Below are 21162 nucleotides of genomic sequence, written 5' to 3'. Positions count from 1 at the left end.
GAGGACTTTAGGTTTGTCCCACGCAAATGCGGACCTTCACCAAAGGTTGAAGCTTTGGTTTCGTCCCTCGCAAATCACGAGCTTCACCAAAGGTTCGAGAGAGGACAAAAATGGAGGGAGAACGAAAATGAGGAGAGAGAACCCGAATGAAGAGAGAGAACGAAAATTGGGGAATATGAGAGAATGGAGAGATCAAATACGGTGAGGGGTAATTTTGGAATGAGCAATCTCTTAACCCTATGACCTTTTCCAAGTCACATTTTCATATTTTAATTTTATTCCAAACGGACCAATGAGGCGCTGGAACGTGGCATTGTCAAAAAGGTGTGAAAATATAGTTGTCATAATAGCAGGATCCAAAAAAAAAAGGAAAGGTTTGGTTGTTTAAAGTAGGACCGTGAACGTTCAAGAGTCTTCTTCTCATTTTATTTCTTGCATTCACACGCTACATTGCATAGGTCTCAAAATTTTTCCACCTTTGCATGGACTTTGGGCACTTGTAAGAGACCTTTGATTCCTTTTGGGAGGTTACCATCCTATTAGAAATTATAGGCTACATAAATGAGGCTTAAGGGGGGTACTTTAACACATTTTAAAAACTACCATTTACACACATTAAAGAGAGGTTTTATTGGTGTTAATGTGGAGTTAGAAATGCGAAAAATCTGAAATGGGTTAAGAGATGTATGAAGAAAGAAAATCAAAATAAATTGTCATGTGAGTGTGTGTGTGTATGTGTGTGTGTTAGCACATAAAAAGAGAAAAGAAAGGAGAAAGAAAAAGTAAAAGGTGAAAAGATGTGTGTTGAAAAGTCAAAAAGGAAGAAAGAAGGAGAAGTGTGAAATGAAGTAGAAAAGAGTGGCAAGGGACGTGAGGTCACGATTTTGGAGAGGAAAGATGGAAAAAGTAGAACTTTCTGTAAGAAAAGCTGTTGAGATTGTTGATAAGGGAAGCATTGGTTTAACTAAACCTTACAATCTCAGATAGCTTCTGGTTTTTTATGATGACAACACGTTATTAATAACATATGTACTGATATTTGTTACATGTTCATTACTTTCATGTGTATGAATTCTTGAAGAACATGTTTATGTTAATTCTGTCTATGTGTGCAATTTACTGCTTTCTACATAAGATATCATTTGTGATTGCATAACATATGTTTTGGAAATGACAACCACATGCACTTTGGTTAAACTTATATTGTGTGGCAAAATTGCAAGTTTTAAGTCGACTTCATTATGAACCAAGTCAATTAAAACTTGTGTCTTTGCACAGATTTTCAAAAACAGTGTTGTGAGTATTTTTGTAAAGAAAGATTTTTAAAACTGCATTAAAGTGACAAAGTCAACTATATGCACAAGCTACTCGACTTAGTTAGTTATGTTTTGAATTTTTGTTGATTCTTGTGAACTATAATGGTTATATTTTGTTTCTTTGACCAAGCATTAATTGTTAGTCAATTGAATTAAATGTGCAATCAATTTAGTTGGTCTGAATGCTACTGAATGTTATAACTGTCATAACTGTCTGACTATAGTCGACTGTATTAGTAGCCTAGTCAACTTTGGGAGCGTCTGTTTAACTGAAAACTATATATGGACGTGATTCTGTATTCTACAGAGACTTTTGGTAATTCTAACATTTTCATTGAATTTATTCAGATCTTGATCTCAACTAGAAAGTGAAAAGCTCCAAGAACTCATCAAGAAGACCGTGGTGATCATTCTTTGAAAAGTTGCTTGACGAGCAAGTATTGTTGTGCACATAAGACTGCTTGATCACTATGCACTGAAGGTGTTTCATACGTGATCAAATACTTCTCTCAATCTTGTGAAGATTGTGGCTGTCGTGTTGTGATTACAGGAAGAGGACGAGCTGCGTTCTGAGGACTTTAAGGATGGTTCAAAGTTGTTGAAGACTACAGAAGAGTGGATATCTTGTTGTTGTTCTTTGTGTGTTCTTTATATTTTAACGTGGAGGTCTCTATAAAAACCTTGTTGTAAAAACCTTGACCATTATAGTGCATTTGCTTCCGGGTACAGGAAGGACACTAGATGTAGGTAGTTTGGCCGAACCAGTATAAAAACTACGTTTGAATCTTCTATCCCTGAACTCTTTAATTTTCAAGTCGACTTTATATTTTGCTCAATCAACTATTTTCCGTTGCACTTGATTTATCTTTATCCTTGAGATTAAAGAAACTTTTGAAAATTTTATACTTTACAAAAAAGATTTTGAAAAGACTCTTATTTTTGAATTACACCAATTCACCCTCCCTCTTGGTGTTGAAACTAAGTCATTCTATTTTCAACAAAAGCAAAAGAGGAAGAAGGAATGAAGAGAGTGGTTATGTAATTTTGGTGGAAGGGAGGAATAACTAGTTTGAAAAGTAAATAAAGTGGGAGATATAAAGAGTGAAATCCATGACTTTTGTGAGAAATGATGAGTGAGAGAAACTTGTGTTTTTATTGAAAAACAAATGTGGAGGAAAAGAGAAAAAGGCTTGGTTAGCTTAAGTGTATAAAGAAGGAGAGAGAAGATATTTTTGGTGGGAAAATATTATTTTAAATGAGGTCCACTTGGTAAGAGAAAAATAAAGTGTGTTTTTAAAGTTAAAAAGAGTTGTGGGGACCACTTGAGTTGATAGGTTTAAGAGAGATTTAAGAGATTAAGGGGGTAAATTAAAGATTTGTGTTTTCTATTATGTTGTGATTTAGTAAAAGTGGGGTGCACTAGAATTAATTGTTCTAGTAAATAGGGTGAAATTAATAATTTCAATGGCTGCAACAATAGAAATGTAATTAAATGATTTAATTGTGAAAATTAATTTATTTTATTATTTGTGAAATTTAATTATTTGTGAATTTTATTTTAATTATTTGTTGGTCAATGAATTGGTTGACTTTGTATATGGTTTGTGAAATATGTATGGTTGTGATGTTGAGTTGTGAGATCAAGCGTTATGTCATTTCCTTAGAATTTTTGTTGAACGAATGATGTTCGTATTGCGATACGATAGTGTGTTGAGTATCTACGGAGACTGAGATTCGAGTGTCACCCTTTCTTCGTGTGCAAGGACTAGAGAGGATTGGATGTCTCATCCAATGACTTCGGCACATGTTGAGTATAGTGCTCAATGGGTGCGCATAATCGAAGTTTTTACTTGTTAGTCCTTGAGGAGTCGGGGAGATAGGTCTGAAGTTGCGATGCAAGACGACTTGAATCGCTCTGTTTTGCGAAACAGGTTTAGCACGACAAAATTTAAGGAAACAACAAAAGCTTGTGTAAATATCTGAGTCATTGTTTTGAATATTGTGATGTATTGTAATTTTATGACTATGATAGTCTAGGTGGTGAATGATATGAGTTATGAGTTCAAAACTGAGATTTGTTGTTATGTTATGACTATGTTAGTCTGTATTGTGATGTTAGGACTATGTTAGTCTGTGAGGCCATGGTATAATGTTAAATCATATGCTATGTTATGTTCTTAGTTACACATCCTTTCCTTTTGTGATTGTGGTTTCACCTGCAATGATCGTACTTGTACGGGAGTAGATGGTGATGCAGATAAAAGTAGGGAAGGAGTAGCACGCTGAGAGAAATGGGCTTTTGCTGCGGGGAATTTCATTTTATTTTTAAAGTTATTTTTTGTTTTGAATAATGGATTTGATAATTGTAATGTTTGAAATTCTGTTGTAAGACGTTTGAACTTTTGAAGTTGTTTTGTTTCCGCGATATTGTTTAAATGAGGAAATTTTGGCGTAAATTTTCGGATTTTGTTATTTACAAGTGGCACTCCGTTAGGGGTGTTACATTTTACGTGGTGATGGGTTTATTTATGCATTGTTATAATTATCTCATGCATAACTAAGTTTATTTACATGAGGTTATGGTGTTTAGGGATGGTTGAATTATATGCATTGCTATAATTGATTTTCATGCTTCCTATGTTGTTATAATTATGTTTTATGATTGTATTGATGAATACTTGGTGTGTTTCTGTTAGGTTACTTTATGAAAATAACTTAATTTATACTTTCTTCTCACTTCAACACTCGAACAACATAATTAAAAGTATGTATGTATCATCGATTCAGTAAAGTATAGAAAATATAAGTATACTCTCCCTTAAGGAAGCCTACCTTCCTCCACTGGAAAATATGTCCATTCTATACTCAAAAGAAAATAATCTAACCAACAACATTATTGGAAAACTATTTATAGTATCTCATATCCGTGCCCCTTCCTAACCAGAAAAGCAGTCGGCTTCTAACTCGCTACCATTCAGTATTAGTATATTCATATCTTTCGACCTTTAACTCCTTCCTCCTTTTCCGTTACCATTCGATATTAGTATATTCATACCATTCGACCTTTAACTCCTTCCTCTTTTATTCCTTCTCTCATATACTTTTAACTCCTAACATTACCCACCCCCTCAACATCAACCTTGTCTCAAGGTTGAAGTTAGGGAACTATTGTTTGATGTAATGCTCCTCTTCCCAAGTGGCGCCTTCTAATCCACCTTGTTGCCATAGTATTAAGACTTGAGGTATCTCCTTCCCTTACTGCATTTAGTTGCGCCTCTGTAACACTTTCTCTGGAGCATATATTGGTCGATCATCCTGCAAGTCAATTGGTAAGGCACCTTCCACTGTATGTGCCTAATGGCTTATTTTAGCTGGGAGATGTGGAAAAATGGATGGATTTGCTATGCGCCCGATAGCTGCAACTGGAAAGCTACCTTCCCCAATTTTTTCTCCACTAAGAATGGCCCATAGTACCGTGCGGTTAGCTTAGGATGTAGTCGGCCAGGCACAGACGTTTGTCTATGAGGTCTGATTTTAAGGAAAACCCAATCACCTTCCTTAATCTTGGCCTTCACCCTCTTCTTATGAGCACAGTGTGTCATATGATCTTGGGCTCTTGTTAGGTGATGTCTTAATTGCTTCAAAGCTTCATTGCGAGTCTGCAAGTCTTAAGCAACTACTTCCACCATTGTCTCGCTTGGAATAAATCGAGTCAGCGTGGGTGGTGGTCGACCGCATTTTGTTTCAAAGGGTGTGCACTTAGTTGCTTTCTCATAATTGGTATTGTACCAGTAATTGGCCCATTGCAGAACAAGGCTCCAACTCTTTGGTTGTTCAGAGCACTCGATTCAAGACTTTTGTTTAGCCATCAGTCTTTGGGTGATAAGTAGTGCTTATCTTCAGTTGTGTTCCTTGTAAACAAAAGTCCAGAACATACTCAGGAATGTAGAATCTTTGTCACTTACTATGGTCATTTTTATTCCATGGAGTCTAATCACCTCCTTCACAAAGACTTCAACTATGGTTCTTGCAGTATAAGGGTGCCGAATTGGAATGAAGTGTCCATATTTGCTAAGACTATCAACCACCACCAATATAGTGTCAAACCCATGAGACTTGGATAGCTTCACTACGAAGTCTATACTAATTTCCTCCCATATTGCTTTCGGGATAGGTAATAGTTGTAGAAGACCTTGGGGAGATGATGCCAAGTATTTATGTTGTTGACATATAAGGCATGCCGCCACATAATCCGTTATTATCTTCTTCATTCCTGCCCAATGTAAATACTGTGCCAACCTTCTTTAAGTTCTATAGAACCTTGAGTGTCCTCCTATGACAGTGCTATGAAACTCTATCAATAGTCTAGGTATCCAAGAAGACTGAGCTAAGAGAACCAGCCTCCCCTTATGGTGTAATCTCCCATGTTCCAGGGTATATGCGGCGTGGGAGTTAGGATCTGCCCTTTATCTCCTCCAAAAAAATTTTCAAACTCTCATCATTCTCAACTTCCTCCATTATCTCCTGAAATTCAGACCAATACGATCTAGATATCTGTAATACTTTGTCACCTTCTTCCCATTCTCCTGCCTTCCTTGAAAGCCTATCAGCCACCCTATTTAATGCTCTCGTTCGTTATATTATTTCAAATTCATACCCAAGTAACTTAGCTAGCCAATTTTGTTGGCTTTGGGTAGCAATGCGCTGCTCCAATAAATATCTTAAGCTCCTTTGGTCATGATACACAACAAATTTTGGCCTAATAAATATGGTCTCCAATGTTGTATAGCAAGCACAAGTGTCATCAATTCCTTCTCAGAGATAGATTTGGTCAAAGAAGACTCATATAGAGGCTTACTAAAGAAGGCTATAAGCCTTTTACTCTGCGACAAAACTGCCTCACTCTCGTACCAGAAGCATCACATTCTACGTAGAAAGTTTGATTGAAATTAGGTAGAGCCAATACTAGGGTTGTAGTCACATCTTCTTTAAGCTTTTGCATGGCTCGTGCTCCTACTTTAGACCACTTAAACATCCCTTTCTTTAGCAAATCAGTAAGGGGTCTAGCAATCCTCCCATAATCCTTAATAAACCTTCTATAGTACCTAGTCAACCCAAGGAATCCTCGCAGCTCCTTAAAATTTTTTGGGCTCAAGCCATTCCATCACGGCTACAATTTTTTCTTTATCCATCTCCACCCCTACTACAGATATTTTATGTCCCAAATATCTCACTTTCCTTTTGCCAAATTCACTTTTTTTCTTATTGGCAAAGAGTTTATGCTCAGCTAACACTCCCAAGACGAGCACTAGATGTTGTGAGTGTTCCTCCCATGTTTTGTTGTAGATAAGTATATCAACAAAGAATACCAATACAAATTTGCTTAGAAAAGGTCTTAAAATTGATTTCATCTTGGAAAGTGGATGGGGCATTTATTAGCCCAAAAGGCATAACAAGAAACTCATAATGCCCCTGATGCATCGTAAAGGAGGTCTTAGGAATATCTTCACTCTTTATCCTAATTTGATGATATCTAGCCTTTAAATCCACTTTTGAGAAATAAGGTGCCCCTTGAAGTTCATCCAGCAGCTCCTCAATGACTGCGATGGGATATTTGTTAGCCATTGTTACCCTATTTAGTGTCCTATAATTCACACAAAATCTTCAGCTACCATTTTTTTTCTTCACCAATATTACAGGGCTAGAGTAGGGGTTGTTACTTGGTCTAATAATGCCTAGATTCAACATCTCCTCCACCTGTCGCTCTATTTCAGTTTTCATCCCATGGGGGTAGCGATATAGCCTCACGTTTACAGGTTCACTACCTTCTTTCAATGGAATATGTTGATCTACTTGTCTCTCAAGTGGCAATCCTTGAGGATCTTTAAATATCCCCTAAAAATTGCTTAGAATTCGCCTCAACCCTGCCTATTCATTATTAGTTAAGTCACTCTCTTTAGTCTCCCCTTCCATAAATTCAACTTGACTCAAGCTCCAAACTAACGTCATGGTTTCGATTTCCTTTTCTTTTAAGAGTGCTTCTGGAATCACGACTCTTCGTGTCAAAATGGGATCTCCTTTGATTATATGTTTTTGATGTTGATATTGTTTGCTCACCCTTGCATTTGTAGTAATAGTTTCCACTTACAATAATCATATTTATACAGAAGATCATGTTATTGATAATTGGTTCCACCTGTGATGGTTTCAGTCGAGTATGGTTAACCATCCACTATTCACTGTAGTAATACATTAGAAAGATACTCATCATTTTATCTGCCATTTTTTTTTTCTTTTTTGCCCTTCATTACTATACACAGCTTGTTCATCAAGAATATCCTCCCACATGTCCCGCACACATCTAAGTGAGTAATTCAACTAAAAGGATTAAAACCACACATCTAGTAAATGATCGGAATTAAAAACACAATTAAACCTAAACTTTAATGCAAATTTGAGGTTGAATACATGAAAATAGGATGCTATCAGTCATGAATGCATTCCTCCTCCACTGCATTTTTTCTTAATTTTTGTAATTTTCATGTTTTTCTTGTATAAGAAAATAACTAACCCGGCAACTCAATCCAAATCAATCTGAAAGCGATTTGGTTATGTGAAGTCGAATTGACTTGAAAAAAGATTGTGGATTGAACTATCCTAACCCAATATTATAATTGATTCAAACCTGAGTTTTCTATAAACCCTACTTAAATCAAGGTGACATACATCTCATAACATACTTATACTCCACTTGGTAGAAAATAAGAACTGTACAATGATAAATAGAGTTTAGTTATACTTCTATGGTTTGTACAAGTTTGGTAGTTGCTAAAATAATATGCATAAACTGTCTTTTCTAATATCTTTCGTCAGTCTAGAAGAGCCAAAACTTTTTCTTTGGTACTCTAGGCGGAACATCTGTAAATATCATTCAACAAATAAAACAATTAGCTTATTTGTTTGGTATAACTTCTGAAGGTATGAAAAGAATATAGCGATAGAAAGAACAAAAATCCATTTCAAATTTATTCTATTACCCATATCATTACCTCCAGTAGCATACAATGAGTTATAGTGCACTTCACTCCAAAAGCTTAGCCATAGCTCTAAAGGTCAGAAAAAAAATCACAATCACAACCAAAAGAAAAACATAAAAGCTAAGGATGGAAAATAGTTCTTGTGGTCTGACTTTTCATGATATAATGATTAAAATACCAAATCATTTTCACCCAATGGCTAAGCTAAAGTTCAAGGGGAATGTTTATTCCCACTCCAATTTAATTTTTTTTTATCTAATATGCACTTATTTGTTTTATTAATCAAACCAATAATTACAAAAATTGTTATAAAATTTACTCAGCGGAATGGGAATGGGAAAACATACAATCGAGTGACAGGCATTCCCTATTATAAGATCTCCTTGCGATAATAACACCACTGCTAATACATGGACAAATGAAACAAAACATTGCGCCAATCAACATTAAAAATACTTGCCTCTGGTGGGAGTTTTGTCATTAGGAAGGATCTCAACATAGCAAGTGTCTCTGAAAGAGGTGACTAAACAAACTTTGGCACCAAACTAAAGAAAAATCCATTAGTAATCAGAAGTCAATTTTAACCGTAAACAGCAAACAAATCCAAGTATGGAAAATTTAAATAAACAAATGCACAAATTAATAAGGCAATGGATAGTAAACCAAAATAATCACCCTAAAACTGGGAAATTACAACGTGGGAGGAGAATAACAAATTGTTACGACACAACATCTGACACAAGTCCTTCATCAGAGGCCAACCCCAAAGCAAAAGCCTTGGGTTGGAGGGCCTCTTCATAGCTTAGATCGCCTAACAAACTTCCTCTATGATCTTCTGCTCTATAATAGCAACTAAATATTTTCTAACAGGTTATTTGTCTTTCTCCTACTCTGTACTGAGATGGCCTACCTAACAGGGATATTTGTAACATGAAGAAGTAAGAATTATGACCAACGGTAGAATTGTTATTCTGTGTATGGGTCAGAAGAAGTGAAGCAGTGATAGTAATCTATCTTCTAAGTGGGATGCGCCCAAACAGTATAGGACCTAATATTATCTGTTAGTGGAGAGAGGTGTGCTGCGTTTGTGGGGGGATTACGTAAGATTTGGAAAGAGAAATTGGAATCAAGCCTACGATATTGTATCAAGTAGCCTTAGGATCAGAATACGTCTCCCACCTATTTTAAGGAATTAGAAAATCTTCCAGAAATTCAGTTTTATTAAATTTTCTTAAGTTTTCACATTTCAGTGACCTCATTGAGTTATAAAACTCTCTCCTTAGTCATTTTTAATTTAACAATTCTTGTGATCACCAATAATGTTCTCAATTTTTAAATTTTAGACTTTTGGAAATGATTTTGTATAGGAAGAGGAAGACCTTTGCTTCGTGAAACACTTTATTTTAGTAAACAAAACTCACTTTTATCATTGAGCTTGGACGAAAGAGAATATGATAGACTTCAGAGCTGGAAGTCATCTCTTGTTCTAGCAATTCATGAGCCTTAAATTTGGGTCACGAACATAATAGGTGAGAAAAAAGTTTTTGGTGATAATTGGAATGGAATATCAAAAGAGATATCATTTACAATAACTTTCTTTAGATATAGTAGAACATAATGAAACGTTAAAATAATTTTTGGCTTGAGAAATCACACATAATTATGCTTTTTCTTTTGTCTGGGTATACATCGTTCTCTTGATGGTACATCATAGTACTCAGAATAACAAATTGGAAACAAATACGTAATTAAGAGGGAAGAAGTATGAAACTTGTTATGATTTCAGATAAAAGATCTATAGATTTTAGATAACTTACATGGTCTGCAGCTGCTTGTAGTGTAACATGATCTCCCCACTCCCCTGATCTATTGGTAGACAATACACAAATATTGAATTAGTGTTTACTATAAATGCTAAATGCTCTCTAAAATCAAAGCAGAATTAATCAGCTAACTTTTTCATCTTCTTCAAGTAGCTTTTGTACTCCATTGGTACATAACCTTCATACAATTTTTTGTGATGCTTTAGCTGGAGAAAACAAAACAAAACAAAGCCAAATAAGAAAGATGAATAAGAATATAAGATTAGTAAAGAAACAGACTTTAATGCCTTCCACTCAGAAGGAAGAATACCATTAAAGACTACCCAATTATGAATACACGATTACACACATATTGATAGGATATAATATGATAGGATATAATGTGATAGAATACAATTGGTGCAAGATAAAAGGAAACAGTTTAAGAATTAATTAGAAGTTGGTTAGTTGGTTGGGTTGCCTTCATAAGAAGGCACAGGTTATGGTGGCAGGATAGCTTTTGATATTCTTTGTGTGTAAACGAGAAGTTGTTCTTGTGGAGGGAGAGTGCTCCCTTGAGACTTAGGTGTTGTACAAGTGTATTCTTTGATTCCAGAGTAATGATAGTTTTGTTTCCTAGTTATCTGGTTGTGTGTGTTGTTTTAAGTGATAAATAGGCTTCTTGACCAAAGAAGTCTATCACATATAGTATGAGGGGAAGAAAAAGGGCCAAGAGTGAGAGCCATGTCATGTTTTATTAAAAAATTTAGGGTTAAGTATGTTTTTAATCCCTGAACTTTGACACGAAATTGGAATTCCTCCCTGTCTGAAACTGATACATTTTGGTTCTCAAACTTTAAAATGAATGGATAGAGTCCTTTTAACCCAATCACATTAAATTTCTTTGAAGTGTCAAATGTATTTCATGTTAGCATTTGAGTTATTTACATCATTTGATATGTTTCCGCATCAATAAATGCTGGAAAACACATTTGATGACGCGTAAAAAGAATTTAACGTAATTGAGTTAAAAGGACTATGTCCATTCATTTTTAAAATTTAGGTATCAAAAAGTATCAAAGTTTTAGATAGAGACAAATTCTATTTCAGGTTAAAGTAAACATACTTTACCCAAAATTTTAAATATGTAGGAAACTAGGAAGGCCAAAATTTTGGTGTTAAATTCAAATTTTGATAGGAAATAAATACCTAGAACTAAGGGGAGAATTAACGTGAGAATTATAATAAAGTTTTATCTAAATCCTGATAATTTGTTATTTAGAAATAGGCTGTTATTATTCCTTTTCTATTTATATGTTGTAAATCTTTAACGTGAGAATCATTGTAAAGTTTTATCCCCTTCCTACTTACACAAAATAACCAGAGAATACGGTGAACTAGAAGAATTATGCAACAAACACACCTGCTTTATAACCTGCCTCCTAACATGCTTGTGATAATCAGACTTGCGGAACAGCTGATCTGCTAATGCTCTAAACTGTCAGGTAAAATTTTGCAGATATTAGAGAAAATATTATCAGAGGAAAAGGGTCATATAACAAAAGTACCAAATGACAGAGAAACAGTAACGTGACATATAATTTCGTTTTTCCAGAAGAGAAAAAAACCTGACAATTCCCATCACCTTCCATTTGTAGTTCTGCCAAACCATATGTAACTAACCTGTAGAAAATGTTGGAGCAAAATTCTAAAGTAAAACAAAATACCTTACGCATAAAAGATACAAAGCAAATAATTTGGTCCACACAAACTATGCCCTGTCCAACGCTTATAAACCATTATCATTGACACGTAACACAGACAAACTTGCCAATCAAGTTATAACTTAAATTCAACTTGTGCTTCCTTTTCAAAAAATGAGAGAAATACAAAAGCCTCATGGGAGTTGAAAAATAGAACTATGATAGAATTACCAAATAGCATATTATCTATCCTTTTTCTCATTATGAGGGTAAGAATGTTGAGAAGATAGAACATGTTTGCTTTTGTAAACATAAAAACTTGATTAATTTCAATTTCAACATATCATAGAATACTTAGAGTATATGAAAGAAGAAAGAATAAATGAATATGAAGTTAGGAGGGAAAGGCGGTTCTGTCAGTTAGTAATAAGAAGGGAAAGGGTAGTTGTATATATAGGGGAATGGGTTGTATGGAGAGGGGATTATTCTTTGTGTATACTGTTAGGAATAAACAGGACATCTGTTCCAGTGGAGGGAGAGGGCTTCCTAGGAGGTTGAGAGTGTAGATTGGTCATTCTTTCATCAATAATATACATTCTTTCAGTTCTTGCTAGTGTTGGTGTGTGTTGTTACGTGTGATCGACTTCTTGACAAAAGAAGTCTATCAACATACAAAGCACAAGGAAGGAAATATTGAATTTCATGGAAAAGACAATGCAAATGTGTAAATAAAACATATAATTGGTCTGGTAACAAAACTAAAATAAATCCTAGTACATTAAGCCAGTCACCTTTCAGATAGCCTCTCGTGGTCTAATGTTGCGTCGTTTACATCAGGAATTTCTCCATTAACGCGGGGAGTGTGCTGCCAACACACTGAATTAGTTTCTCATCCCAATGCAGATAGTAGTATACATACGAGAAAAGGCATAACAAAGGGTATAGGTTAGAGCAGTTTACATGGGATATTTGTATGAGTGGATTACATGAAAAATTTCTAATAGGTATAAATTAAAAACATTTTAAGATATTGGTTGAGACCACTCTAGTGACAATTGATAATAAAACTCTGAGAACTATTAATCTGTGACAGCATATTTTTCAGCAAGTTATATTTGCATAAAACGCTTCCTGACTTCATTGCAAAGATTAGTTTTGATATATGCTTAAACATTCAGTTTCAATTGCATAAAATATCTATCACCTCAATTTCACAATTTATTCATTACTTTTCTCATGATTAAGGGGAAAAAGAGATTGCTGTATGTTAATACATATGGAAAGGACTATGGTCCCTTAAGCATGTGGGAGGGTCCACATTCAATATAAAAATTTCACATGATAAGAAAAAAAAAAAGGATATTATATTACCATTAACTAATATCTCGAGAGAGTAGTTTCTGGCTTATCTCTTACATTATCAAATTACTAAAACAAAAAAGCGTATAATTAAGGGTGACTACAAGGTTTAGAGATATTTTTATTCTGATATTTTACTTTTGTGTACAAAGGTTTAAACTAGAAGAATTTGCATATCACTTATCAAATGGAGAAGTTTGAGAATTGAATCCAGCTAGTGTAAATGAGTTGGTTTTCTGATTCTTTAATCGAGTCTCCTTAAAAATTTTATTTACTATTAACTGCTGTATCTAATAATATGATATGATTTTAATATTTCATTATACTTAAATAAATAAGAACTTATAAGAACTAAATATGAAATAAGAAATAAATAAAGATTTATAAGAACTTAAATAAATAAATGGGTAAATAATCATTTGAGTAAACCGGTGTTAAATTAGGCCCTATCTAGAAGAACGAAAATTCTTATCTGGTCATTGAATGAGTAAAATTACCATTGTATTTTTTGAACACCAATTTGATATTAAGTTGTAAAGTTCATTGACCAATTTGTACTTTTTACAAAATTAAGGACTAAATCACATTTTTTTCCTTTTAAAAAACTAAATTGCCACTACTTAAGAGTTCAGTTCAAGGACTAAATTGGTAATTTAAACGAAAAAAGACAAATAATAATGCAGAATGGATAAATAATCAATTGGTCCAAATGTGTAAATGATGGCAATTTTGTCATTGAAAAAAACGAAAATTTTGATTTAGTAGTATGTATAAAAATTATGAATTAGTCCATGAACTTAACACCATAATATCATATTACTCAAAAAAAAAATATAATACAATGTCAAATTGGTTTTAAAATTCCAGCTTAGTGACAAAACTCATGGATACTAACAACAACACGTAAGTGTGGCAGTACTAAGTCTGATTTCTGTTCCTTCAATAACTAAATCACCACAGGTACACACATAAAGAACCAAATTTATACCCTGTACAATAAAGCATGATTCTGATATTCAAACAAAACACAGGAAAAGAAAAGAAAAGCATGATTGTAGCATCTTACTGGAATGGAATCTAAATGTGAAAGTCTCCTTCCAAGCCTGTTGTCTGCCTTCAGATTTTCGTCCTCTGCCAATATGCTTGCGATTGTTTGGTCATCCTCTGTTTCCAGAGATATGCTATTCAAACTTGAGCTGGAACTACCACTTCCATTCCTCAGCTTCTCGCTCATACCTTCCTCCTGCTATCTCAACACATCCAAATCCAATCGCAATCTATGCATAACAAGAACACCAAATATTCAACAAAAATCAAGTAAAATAATGAATTCATAAGAACTGAACACAATCAGGATTTACAACAATTATTGCTTCACTGTAACTATCATACAACAATTCAAACCACGAAAGAAAAGCGAAGCCCAGAACAAACAAAAAGAAGAAGAAAAAGGTGTGTTAGGATTATTACCGTGGTTGGGTTCCGTAGCAGAGGAGCAAACGAAAAGGTTGATGCGAAACCAAACAGGAAAGGTTGGGATTGAATAAGAGAAGAAATGAATGTGGAAGTTGGAGAGAATTGAAGGGAAGAAAAGTAGGTGTTGTTTAGGAGGAAAACAGTTGGCTTTGGGAAAGGAAAAGAAAATAGCTACACGGCAGCGTTACGTTTGCTTCAGTTCGCCACCGTTTTATTTTGATATTTTAAAAATCTTCCAACTTGACCGCTCCTTTTTTTAATAGTATTTGGATTATTTACACTAATATATTTTTTCTTTAATATTAATTAAAAAACGTGCTTCAAACTATAAATAAAATTAAAAAAATTAATAAAAAAACTAAAATTACATAGTTTTATAAATTTAAAAGACTAAATTGTACTCTAATATAAAAATAGACTAGAACCAAAATTACTCCAAATATTAAGACTAAAAACATATTTAACCCTTCCAAAAATCATTTCTACTTCTTAAAATTACTTGGTGAAAAACCGTCATTTAGATCGTGATTTTAATGCTATCTTCATCAATGAAAAAGTTTGAACCATAGAAAATAAGAGCTTCCCAGAGTTAGAACCACTGTTTATATAAGAGTACCAAGAGACCTAGTTTCCAAAAGAAAAAGTTCCTCGTGAACCCTCAAAAGTTGATCTTACACTTCCAAAATATCAAAATTACTTTAACTTCAATATGGATTAAGAAATTTATTTAACGGACGTTTAAAATACGGTTAAAAAATTTACTTAATCGACAGTTAAGTTTTTTGTTTTTTACTTTTGTTTTTATTTATTCATAATAATAATAATAAACATATTAAAAGTTTAATATTTTAAATTGAAAAACTAAATTTAAAAATTATTTATTTAAGTTTCATAATTAAAATTTGTTTTTTTAATATAATAAATATTTAATTAATTTAAAAACAAAAAAATAACTTAAAAAAAAAATTAAGAGGATGAACTTTTGGAAATACAGTGTAACTTCTCTTCTAAAAAAGAAGCTTCTATATGCTTCCTATTTTGGCTGAAGTCTCCAAAGAAACAAACTTAGAAATCAAAAACTCTTCACACTGGTAGTTTTCTTGTCCAAATTAAAAGCTTATTTTCAAAATATTTCAAAATAGGTAACAACTTTATTTTTAAAAGGGGAAGGATTATCTTCTATTCTAAGTATATTCTTAGTTTTGCTTAGCATCTTCTTGAGTTTTCTAATTTTTCTTCTTATAATTCTTTTTTTATTTCGATTTGCATATGTTTGTCTGTGGTTGTACGTCCGTGATTATTGTTTCTCCATATCATCGTATATAGATTTTCTTTTCTTATCTATAACTTTTTTTAATTTCACCCTTTTAAGTAACTGCTTTTTAAATTTAAAATAATTATTTTATCAATTTTATTTTAAATAATAATTAATAAAAATGTAAGTACTCTTTAAATTAGAATAATTATTTACTTTTAAATAATTATTTTTTTAAATTAATTATTTATAATAAAAAGGATGAACAAAGCTAAGATGATGATATAAAAGGTGTTTATATTTAAAATAGAAATAATTATTTAGAAGAGTTGAAATTAGAATACAGATAGCAAAATATCACGTAAATTTTTGTAGGGTTAGATTTGGATATAATGTTCTACATTAAATTGAATTTGGAAGACATGACACGTGACTAATATCGAAAATGGACGGTTACATGTTGAAAATATGATGGCTTAAAAATTTTTCGTTTCAAAATTGGTTAACCGGATAAAGTGATGAGCCTACTGATCTGATCACCTAGTGGTTCTAAATTGGAAAAATTTAACAGGATTATTGGTGAACGCTTGACAAGTGTACCATTTATTAGTGTAGTAACAAAATATCGTCGTTTTATGAGATTGAATGAGTTGTGTATTAGTTTACTAATTTACTTAATTTTGAGCGACAAAATTTATCAAGTAAAATGGTGAACATAAACAAGTGATGGAAATTCAAATGATATAAACAATGTTAGAGAATTGATTTCATACATTTTTATATAAATTCCTCCCCTTTTCAATCGATGTGTAAATTATAATTATTCACTTGAGTTTCCTTAGATAGGCAAACTTATCTATTGAATTTGAACCCCCAATCCCTTAGGCCAGTTACAAATTCAATAAGATCATGAAGAACAATTATATCTCAATTTCAAACTAACTAGTTGTGCCCAATTTCCTAATTGTGACAACATCTAATCTGTTCTATTTATAAACGCAAGCAATTCCCCATTTCTCAATTGTGAAACTACTCATAGAATAGACATTAGAACATAAATAGAACACTGGGATAATTAAAATTGACTAACATCAATTGAAAAGGTTTAGAGATTATAATCAAAAGTACTACATCAATCCTCTAACAAAAGGAAAATTAGTTCTGCATAATGTAAAAGAAATCCCCCAAGAAAAGTAAGAAAAAACAGCCCCAAAAGAAGAAGAGGAAGAAGCCTCCTGTCCGTGAATGTCCAACCCCTTTTATGTCTCCATCCCACGTTTTTAAAATTCCCCCCTTCTTTTCCACTAATTCCTCCTTTTTAAGAGAGTGGTTACCCCCTCTCAATAACCTCCTTCCATTTCTCTTTAATTTAATCTCTTTAAATAAGTCATAAAAGAAATTAGTATGAAAATTTCACAGCCCATAGAAAAATCCCTCATTTGCCTGTGTTCTTCTCTGTTTCAATTCTGCAATTCCTGACATGAATATCCACAGGTTGTGGTAAAAACCACAACTCACTTGTGAAGCTCTCTATTTTGTCTTCTATTTTCTCGAGCTAACTCCACAGGGTGTGGAAACTTTCACAGCTCAGTTGTTGAACTCTCTGTTTTGCATATGCATTTTGAAGCAAAATTCACAGGTTGTGAGACTGTCCACAACTAGGTTGTTGAATTCTCTTGTTTTGTCTTTGTATCTTGTACATCAATTCATCCCAAGTTGTGATTTTGACACTTAGATTCACTAATCTACAAGAAAAACACAAAATCCCAATGTATGATCCGAAACAAAAATAATGCATGACTAAATCATTCAATTAATGCAATTATGTATGCAAATGACCTAAACTAAGATATGAATGCAATTACATTTTATTCACACATCAATTATACATTGAAAGAAGAAAAAGTCAATTTAGCTTTATCATATCCGTTCTACCAATATTGATGTTTTTCCGTAAGAGAAAGTAAGTATTAGAATGTAAAATGTAATATTTATGAGCTATGACTTATAAAGGCAGATAATATCAAATAATATTAGAATAATAATTTATCATAATATATATATATATATATATATAAAAGATAATTAGTGAAATAACAACAATATGATATTTTATTTGATATACTATATATGACGTAAATATATTATATTAAAAATATACATAATCAAATTATAAATATTTAATTATATATACAATTAATATACGAATATTTATTCTAACAAATATTTGTTAAAATATCTCATAACTATTTAGGTTGATAAAACTGGATGAATCTTATTAGGCGGCATTTCTTAACATATTATTTGGGTCAGAAATATATAATTATATTTAAATGTTGTAGTGTAGAGGAGTGATCGGTCGAGCGGGATGAAGGCGAGAAAAACAAGATTGGAGTCGGTCAGTCGGGGCCGAAAGCGAGAGGAAGTATTAAGGGCAGTGTTAAAGGGCATTTATTGGTTTTAATGGGTGAGTAACCGAAGATGTGACGTTTTCTGATAATTAATGTTAATTATGAGCCTGAGGTTTATAAATATAGAATCAATGACCAAGTATTTTTACTTTTGATGCAATTATATTCACTTAATCTCCTGGTGACCGAGCTGACTTGAGCGTCGGAGTGTTTCCTTGCAGGTCACCACCGTTCAGCATCTGTGAGGATCTCTTGGGCGTACGAGTTGACCGACCGGGAGGTAGAGCGAATCAAGACTACTCATCTTCGGAACCTATATACAGAAACATTTGGCACCCACCGTGGGGCCCGAAAGTGAGAACAACCCGAGAACGATCACTATGGCTGGAGAGTTGCACTTGCAGTTACTTCAAGAGATGTAGAGACAGATGCAGGATATAAGGGCAGAGATAGCGACTTTAAGGGTCGTGCGGGGAAATGGAGCGGGTGGGCAGTCGGCACAATCAGTGAATGTTGATACCATCCACTCAGAGAATGAGGAGGAGAGTAATCCTGCATCTCAAGAAGACGGGGTAAGGGAGACAACTGATGGCTTCAAGCTTAATGGAGGGGGCGGAGGCAGAAACGGGAGAGGTGGGGGTAGCGAGGGGCGAGGAAGGGGAAACGGAAGGGGCGGAGGTAGAAATGGGAGAGGTAGGGGTAGAGAGGGGCGAGGAAACAGACGGGGTAGAGAAGTAAGCGTGAATGATCAGAGTGGCCGTGGGGAAGAACATCAGGAATCTGCAGCGCAAAACCTGCCCCCGGGAGATAATCAGGTAGTTGTTGAACAACCCGATCAGGCTGAGGGACTTCATCCCTTTACTGCTAATGTCATGGGAGCAGCCATGCCCGAGAAAAAGGTTTTCCCGTGGGTAGAGAAGTATGGAGGCCTAACCGATCCGGTTAACCATCTTCGATCTTTTGTTGATGCCATGGCGGTGTACTCTTCTGACGAGTTAGTGTGGTGTAGGGATTTTTCTTTATCTTTGAAGGAGGAGGCGTTAGACTAGTTTCACTCCTTGCAGTCGAGAACTATTGACAGTTTTGCCACGTTGAGGCGTTTGTTTAGTCAACAGTACACATCTAACCGAGCTCGAGGTTTGATGTATACAACATTGGTAAGAATGAGGCAAGGAAAGGAAGAATCTCTTAATGGATTCATGGATTGGTTCAACCAAATGGCCCGACAAGTGAGAAATGCAGACCAAAGGTTGATAGTAAGCGCGCTAACCACCGCTTTGAGGCCTGGCCCGTTCGTTGACTACCTCTATGAGGAGGAACCCCAGTCAATGGATGAACCAGGATAATCGAGCCGAGGTGGCACGCAAGTCCATGCCACTAATAACTTTCTCAGGCGGGGATTTTCACGCACCCAATCCTAACCAGGATGATCCTATGGTCATAACGACTATAATTGCTAGCGTGGGCAAGGTTTTAGTAGATCAGGGGAGTTCAATGAACATCTTGTATTGGAAAACTTTTCAACAAATGGATATACAGGATAATTTGATTATGCTTTTCCATGAGAAAAAATTGGGATTTGCAGGAGAACGGGTGGACACACGCGGCTGTGTGGATCTAAAAATGAGTATGGGAACGAAGAGGAATGTTAAGGAGCTTAAGGTGTGGTTTTTGCTGGTAGAAGCTGACACGTCGTACAACGTGCTGCTCGGACGACCTTGTTTGAATGCGTTTGGGGCAATAGTATCTGCCGCACATTTAACGCTGAAGTATCCTTCAAATGATGAGAAGGTATGGGCGGTTAGGGTAGATCAGAAAATTGCTCGGGAATGTTATGCAGTTGGATTAAAGGTAAAGCCTTTTATGGCCAGAACTCAAGAAACTCATTCAGAGGTTGCAATGGCCGAATTAGACCCTAGGGAAAGCACGGAGGATCGGGTAGAACGGATGGGAGAGGTTCAACCTTTCCCTTTGAAGGGAGAAGATCAAGTGACGATGGTGGGTCAGAGTTTGGGGGAGGATCAGGTGGTGTAGGTCGGGAAATTGTTGACTAGGAATAAAGACTTATTTGCATGTATGACAACAAATATGCCCGGAATTCACCCTGATGTGATTTCTCATAAACTGTCTATATTCAGGGATGCCCGACTAGTCTCACAAAAAAAGAGGAGGATGGGAGCCGAGAAGAGAAAGGCTGTAGATGAGGAGGTTCGCAAGCTGGTGGAGACCGACTTCATAAGGGAGGTAAAGTATACCACTTGGTTAGCAAACGTGGTAATGGTAAAGAAGTCCAATGGTAAGTGGAGGATGTGCACATACTTTATTGATTTAAACAAAGCCTGTCCAAAGGACACATACTCGCTGTTGAGTATTGACGCACTGGTGGATGGAGTATCGGGATATGAAGTGCTCAGTTTCTTGGACGCGTATTCAGGATACAACCAAATCCCTATGTATCGTCCGGATAGTGAGAAGACAACCTTTATAATCGAGCGGGAGACGTATTGTTACGACGTCATGCCATTTGGTTTGAAGAATGCAGGGGCTACATATCAGAGGTTGATGGATAAGGTCTTCTAGCAGCAGATCGGCAGGTGTATGGAGGTCTGTGTGGATGACATGGTCATAAGGAGCTGGTCCTTGGAAGAGCATTTGAGGGATTTGAAGGAGGTGTTCAGACAGGTGAGGAAGTTTGACATGCGCCTTAATCCATCCAAATGTACTTTTGGGGTTCAGGCGGGGAAACTTTTAGGCTTTATGTTGACTGCTCGGGGTATTGAAGCGAGCTTTGATAAGTGTAAAG

General features: G+C 34.8%; 2 protein-coding genes across 3 annotated transcripts; one reads left to right on the top strand and one right to left on the bottom strand.

The window, feature by feature from the left end:
- Positions 1 to 8023: 8023 nt before the first annotated feature.
- LOC106779960 (OTU domain-containing protein DDB_G0284757) lies at positions 8024 to 14889 on the bottom strand. 2 transcript variants are annotated; one of them, XM_014668178.2, is made up of 10 exons: positions 14688 to 14888; positions 14284 to 14494; positions 12650 to 12723; positions 11784 to 11838; positions 11579 to 11653; positions 10309 to 10382; positions 10171 to 10219; positions 8814 to 8898; positions 8366 to 8422; positions 8024 to 8234 (listed from the first exon to the last, which is right to left on the bottom strand). In XM_014668178.2, exons 2-10 carry the CDS (start codon positions 14449 to 14451, stop codon positions 8191 to 8193), a joined length of 681 nt encoding a protein of 226 aa, XP_014523664.1. In that variant the 5' UTR covers positions 14452 to 14494; positions 14688 to 14888; the 3' UTR covers positions 8024 to 8190. The 2 variants fall into 2 exon arrangements, with proteins under 2 accessions (XP_014523664.1, XP_022632506.1); XM_022776785.1 differs by lacking the exon at positions 8366 to 8422 and having other exon boundaries at positions 14688 to 14889.
- A 4778-nt stretch (positions 14890 to 19667) lies between these two features.
- Positions 19668 to 20939, top strand: LOC106779952. Its single transcript, XM_014668171.1, has 2 exons — positions 19668 to 20389; positions 20498 to 20939. Exons 1-2 carry the CDS (start codon positions 19668 to 19670, stop codon positions 20937 to 20939), a joined length of 1164 nt encoding a protein of 387 aa, XP_014523657.1.
- The last annotated feature ends 223 nt before the right edge of the window (positions 20940 to 21162 follow it).

Source organism: Vigna radiata, unplaced genomic scaffold (assembly GCF_000741045.1).
Source record: "Vigna radiata var. radiata cultivar VC1973A unplaced genomic scaffold, Vradiata_ver6 scaffold_70, whole genome shotgun sequence".
NCBI lineage: Eukaryota > Viridiplantae > Streptophyta > Magnoliopsida > Fabales > Fabaceae > Vigna > Vigna radiata.
The sequence above is the reverse complement of the archived record's forward strand: the minus strand, read 5'-3'. Positions and strand labels throughout refer to the sequence as shown.

Excerpts from the sequence above, each read along its gene's own strand:
- LOC106779952 (XM_014668171.1), top strand. The coding sequence starts at position 19,668 with ATGAGGAGGAACCCCAGTCAATGGATGAACCAGGATAATCGAGCCGAG. Across the intron at positions 20,390-20,497 it reads TTGGGGGAGGATCAGGTGGT|GGATGCCCGACTAGTCTCAC; the intron begins GTAGGTCGGGAA and ends GTCTATATTCAG.
- LOC106779960 (XM_014668178.2), bottom strand. The coding sequence starts at position 14,451 with ATGAGCGAGAAGCTGAGGAATGGAAGTGGTAGTTCCAGCTCAAGTTTG. Across the intron at positions 11,839-12,649 it reads CACGAGAGGCTATCTGAAAG|GTTAGTTACATATGGTTTGG; the intron begins GTGACTGGCTTA and ends CATTTTCTACAG. Across the intron at positions 8,899-10,170 it reads TACAAGCAGCTGCAGACCAT|TTTGGTGCCAAAGTTTGTTT; the intron begins GTAAGTTATCTA and ends ATTTTTCTTTAG.